General features: G+C 26.1%; 1 protein-coding gene across 1 annotated transcript; it reads left to right on the forward strand.

Moving 5' to 3' along the window:
- Positions 1-1,306: 1,306 nt before the first annotated feature.
- On the forward strand, positions 1,307-2,593 carry LOC106754201. Its single transcript, XM_014636201.1, has 2 exons — positions 1,307-1,489; positions 2,285-2,593. The coding sequence occupies exons 1-2, from the start codon at positions 1,307-1,309 to the stop codon at positions 2,591-2,593; spliced, it is 492 nt and encodes a 163-aa protein (XP_014491687.1).
- Positions 2,594-3,440: the final 847 nt, after the last annotated feature.

The following is a 3,440-nucleotide window of genomic DNA, read 5'->3' on the forward strand; positions in this document are numbered from 1 at the left end:
AAGAATCTTTTTAGGTCTCCTATACCTATGTTGATTCAATATTTGACATAAAATAATCAAAATTATAATTTTTCGGCGTGGAAATTTCAAGTTGGATCTTATGTATTGAATTAAATTAGTTTCATCTTAAATACGAATTTTAAATACAAATTGGAATAATATAAAACGTTACAAAATACTAACATTACAATCATAGAAATTATCATAATATAAATAATGATAGCCTCCTCTCTAAGTTTAGAAGACTACCAATGTATTCTTATATATATATATATATATATATATATATATATATATATATATATATATATATATATATATATATATATACACATTCTAATTAATTCTTATAAAATATTAAATAAAAATATATTTACTATATTACAAAAATGTTAGAAATTCCACATATCAATTCAAAACATGGATACAAGTAGATAATAGAAAGTTTTGTTAAAATTAAATTAAATATAAATTTATTTCCCAAACAATATAATAGTTTAATTTGTAAATAGTATTTTATTACTAAAAGATCAATTGAATTATTTAATTTTTAAAATCAGTTAGTTATACGTATTGTTCTAATAACTTAGCATATAAAACAATAGATAAGAAGCAAGGTTTACTGTGTAATCGTTTTTAATTTTTTCTTCTAACTTTTGTCTGTATCTGTTTATAAATGAGCTGAGACACCTCTTATTAATATAATTTTTTCTTGCTAATAAAAAAAAAAAAACAATGGATAACAAAAATTTTAAATTTTAACTATATATGAAATTTATTTGTTGTAATTTTCAAATTATAATAAAAATAACACGGGAACTTTTAAGCCTAAAATATAATGATTAATTTAAGACTATAATATAATTCTTAATTTAAATTTTAAAATATCTACATTACGAAATAATAATAATTTTGAATATAATATAAATATTAATAAAAGCAGCATAAAATCTTATAAATTTTATTATAATATTCTATCTTAATAATTATACTTGTGCAGCAACTCAAAATTTTAAGAAATATGGAATCAAATTGAACTTTTGAAAATAACATAATTAAATAAAATAAATATAAAGGTAATTTAACTTATGAAACTTTATAATCAGTTTCACAATTTTTCAGGGGATTATTTAGGGTTTATGGTAATTCAATCCATAGACAGTGTGAGAAATTTTCAGGAAGAACTCAATGATGGCGTATGTTGGGTCCCCATGGGACGTGCCTCTTTGGTTACTTTTGTATAAATTGGAGTATCAGTTTCCCTCTCGCTCACACACAAGCCCCTGCCAGACCAATGTGTACAGCCATGGACTCTGATGAAGTATTCGTGAGTTTTTCCGACACCGTTTTTGGCTTTTGGGAGGATCTCCAGGAGCCGCCGGAATATTCAACTAACTCCAGCAAACTTCTTGGTGACGACGATGAGCAACTTTTTTCTGTGGAAAACGATTACAAAGCTTTCTGGGAAAAACAATACCTCCTTCTCCAGGTACAATTTCATTCACAACAACGCCAATTACTCAATGGATTCTATTTCTCTTTTCCCATTTTGATCCACCAAAATTAATTATGAATTCTGATTGTGTCAGAATTGTTTGCATATGTGAAGAAAATTTTTCATCTTACTTACAAATGCTGTACCTTGTTAGTTCTAAAATAGTATGAGAGCATTAAGCGATTATTATATTGGATCACCCATGTTTGTCTCCAGTTTTATGAATTTGAAAACTCAAAATGTGATAGATGTATGCTGGTATCACTCAAAATAGTGTGTGTGTATATATAAATGGAGAGGCAATTTTCTTATTAGTTTATGCTGAACTGGTTGAAGTAGAATTAACTTTATCCTTCGTAATGATCTAACTTAATTCTACTTGTTTGCGTAGAAATATAATTTTCTTAAATATGCATACTGATTTTCTGAAATGATACTTATAAAAAAAAAAAGTTGTATCTTTAACAACTTATTTTAATAATATTTTTGGAAAAACTTCTTTTAACAATTTTTTGACAACACATGACAGTTTGTGATTGGTCTATTTTAAATATTTTTTAAACATAAATTCAAATAGACCAATAAAATGATGACACATGTCAAAAAAGTTGTCAAAAAGTGTTGTCAAAATATCATTGTCCAATATTTTTACAACAGTGACAGTTTGTTAATGATCTTGATAAAATAATGACAATGTTTTGTAAAAAATTATTAAAAAAGTTGTTAAAACATGATAAGACAGAACACAGGTAAATCAGTTTCTGACATTCTGTTTTTCCACTTTTATAGGCAACCTTGTGCGGGAGCTCGATTGAGAAAAGAGTTCTGCAAGCTACGAAGGAAGTTCTAACAGAGTTAAATATGTGGGATATGCAGTGCCTTTGCCGGAGAGAAGTGAATGTTAAGAGCTGTAGGAATTGCTTGAGGAGGGAAATATGTGATCGTTTGTTGAACCTTGGTTACAACTCTGCTCTTTGCACATCTAAATGGAGAACTTCCTCGGAAATCCAAATAATCAATCATTATTCAAATAAATATCTTTCCCTCAATAATTTAAATAGCAAAATAATTGGCTATATTTTCTTGGAATCAAACTAACTGTAGTAACAATACCTTTAAAACAAACAAATGAATTTCAAATCCACTAATTATTCTTAATCAATCAAGATCGCTCAATTAATTAAATTTTAAATATATTACTATTTGACGAACTTTTTTTATCTTATTTTCTCAATAAAAATTAAAGATTAATTGGATCAACATTCCACTAATTATTGAATTTAAGGATTGTTTGTCATCACAAAGTGTGAGATTTAAAAACACGGGTAAAGCTGAAACACTTATGAGATTTATTAGCTTTTCGAAATAACTTAATTTAAAAGTTAGTGCATAATGTAGAGAAAAAGTAGAGAATATTTTCTAAAAACAGCAATTTTTTAATCTAAATAGAACTACTTTTATTCTAATTATGACATAATTCCAAACTTACGTTTTAACTAATTGATATTATATTTCTAATGACTCTTTGTTATTTTTATTTCAAGTTCCCAATAAAAATATTTCAATAAAAAAATTGAGAGAATATAAAATCCACAACATCGCTTTATATGTTAAATTACACAATTTACGAAATAATTGAGGAATTCACTTTATAGATTGTAACTAATAAAGTAAGTTTTTATTATGATTAAGATTGATTTGAAACATATACATTTATTTTACTAATTCAACCTATTTTAAAAAATAAGTAACGCTGTCAAAATGGATTATCCAGTCTGGTTCGACTCGATCCATCACGGGTTATTTATTTAGTGAACCAACCCAACCTCGCTTATTTATTATCGAGCCAAAAACATTTAAACCCAGCCCGACCCATCACAGGTTGTGAGTTAAACAAGTTGGTTCACTTAATTACAATTTTTAAAATAAAAAGAATTACAAACTT

The sequence above is a fragment of the Vigna radiata genome, unplaced genomic scaffold, assembly GCF_000741045.1.
Source record: "Vigna radiata var. radiata cultivar VC1973A unplaced genomic scaffold, Vradiata_ver6 scaffold_86, whole genome shotgun sequence".
Lineage (NCBI taxonomy): Eukaryota > Viridiplantae > Streptophyta > Magnoliopsida > Fabales > Fabaceae > Vigna > Vigna radiata.